This window comes from Cucurbita pepo, chromosome LG02, assembly GCF_002806865.2.
Source record: "Cucurbita pepo subsp. pepo cultivar mu-cu-16 chromosome LG02, ASM280686v2, whole genome shotgun sequence".
NCBI classification, from domain to species: Eukaryota; Viridiplantae; Streptophyta; class Magnoliopsida; order Cucurbitales; family Cucurbitaceae; genus Cucurbita; species Cucurbita pepo.
The window spans coordinates 7,304,532-7,305,944 of NC_036639.1; the positions used below are offsets into that span (position 1 = coordinate 7,304,532).

At 36.8% G+C, this 1,413-nt stretch overlaps 1 protein-coding gene across 1 annotated transcript; it reads right to left on the reverse strand.

The window, feature by feature from the left end:
- Positions 1–518: 518 nt before the first annotated feature.
- On the reverse strand, positions 519–1,190 carry LOC111789377 (subtilisin-like protease SBT3.6). The gene is made up of 3 exons (XM_023670131.1): positions 980–1,190; positions 802–899; positions 519–722 (listed from the first exon to the last, which is right to left on the reverse strand). Exons 1-3 carry the CDS (start codon positions 1,165–1,167, stop codon positions 649–651), a joined length of 360 nt encoding a protein of 119 aa, XP_023525899.1. The 5' UTR covers positions 1,168–1,190; the 3' UTR covers positions 519–648.
- Between the last annotated feature and the right edge of the window lie 223 nt (positions 1,191–1,413).

Consider the following 1,413-nt stretch of genomic DNA (forward strand, 5'->3'; position numbering starts at 1 on the left):
ATTTTTTTTTTTTTTTTTTTTTTTGGAATGGCATAAAGATAAGCTACTCTTTTATTGTTTATTGTTTGGTGATTGACCTCTTATGAACTTAATATCCAATGTTGATGATCTGTTTTTGTCGTGAAAATCTGATCTGAAATTATTATAAATGATTTTATAATTATAAAGACACATAAATTAAAAAAATAAAAATAATCGTTCTCATCTCAGCCATACTCTTCCGACATATCAAACGGCTCACAGAGAGAACAAGAGAGGGAAAGTTCACGACGGAGATCTCCGACGAGGCCAACTAAACAGATTCGACATCACGAACGACCAAACACACTATGAAAAGGACCACCGATGATTGCACATACACAGGAGGTAAGTTTTCTACGCTCTAACAACGTCGTTCTTCATCGGGGATGTACGTCGTACGTTGTTGATATCCTCGTACACATGAAATATAGGTCGTACATTGGATCATATATACGTCATACGTTGTTGAAGATAGTCATTAGCGGTGACAATGATAGTAGGAGGATATTTGATCATTTATCATTTATAATTATAGAAATTATAGAAGCCATGAGCTTCTTTATGATAGGAAATAGATACAAGATACACCAAATGCAGTTTCTTTAAAGGGAAGAATTGGAAGTTCTTCTATGTAAGCATTTCTCCTTTTGAATCCAAATGATAGCTATGGCTTTCCACAGCATTGAGAACTCCTGGTTGTTCTGCCAAAGTTCCAAAGTAACATCAAAAAGTCACATTCTAACTTCTTACCAACAACGTAATGTTAAGAGCGATACTTACTCGTAATCTTCTCGACCTGATCGGGAGTAAGCTTCGCAGCGAAGCCAATGACAGAATCCTTGTAACAATACACAAGGGCTTCCCTAGCAGCTTCTTCACTACACAACACACAAATTAACCACGACACATATCACATATTATGATGAGTTCATTGAATAATTTGAGGAGAAAAACAAACCTGCCGAGAACAGAAGTTAGGATTCGGATGTGATAGGCTTCAGGAGTCTCATTGAGAGGTCGGTCGGTGTAAATGATATGAACCATGGAGGGAGCGGAGTCGGGGGCGGATTTGTGGAATTGGGTGGCAGAGGAAAGAAGAAAAGTGAGAGAAAAGGTGAAGAAGAAAACAGAAAAATTGATTGCCATTCTTCAAAGTTTGAAGGATATAGAAATGGTTTTGGTGCATTTTGGAAAGGCATGGAGAGGAATTATATAGAGAACAGTTTGAAGGAAGATGAATTCCCTCCTCTCGTTGTTTGGTTACGACAGATTGTATTTTATGCTATTTCCTTTTCTCAAGACTTCATTATTAGGGTGCCTTTGTTGGTTGCCTAACAATAGAACCTCCAAAAATGTATAATAACCTTTCTTTTTTTTTTTCATAAGAATTCC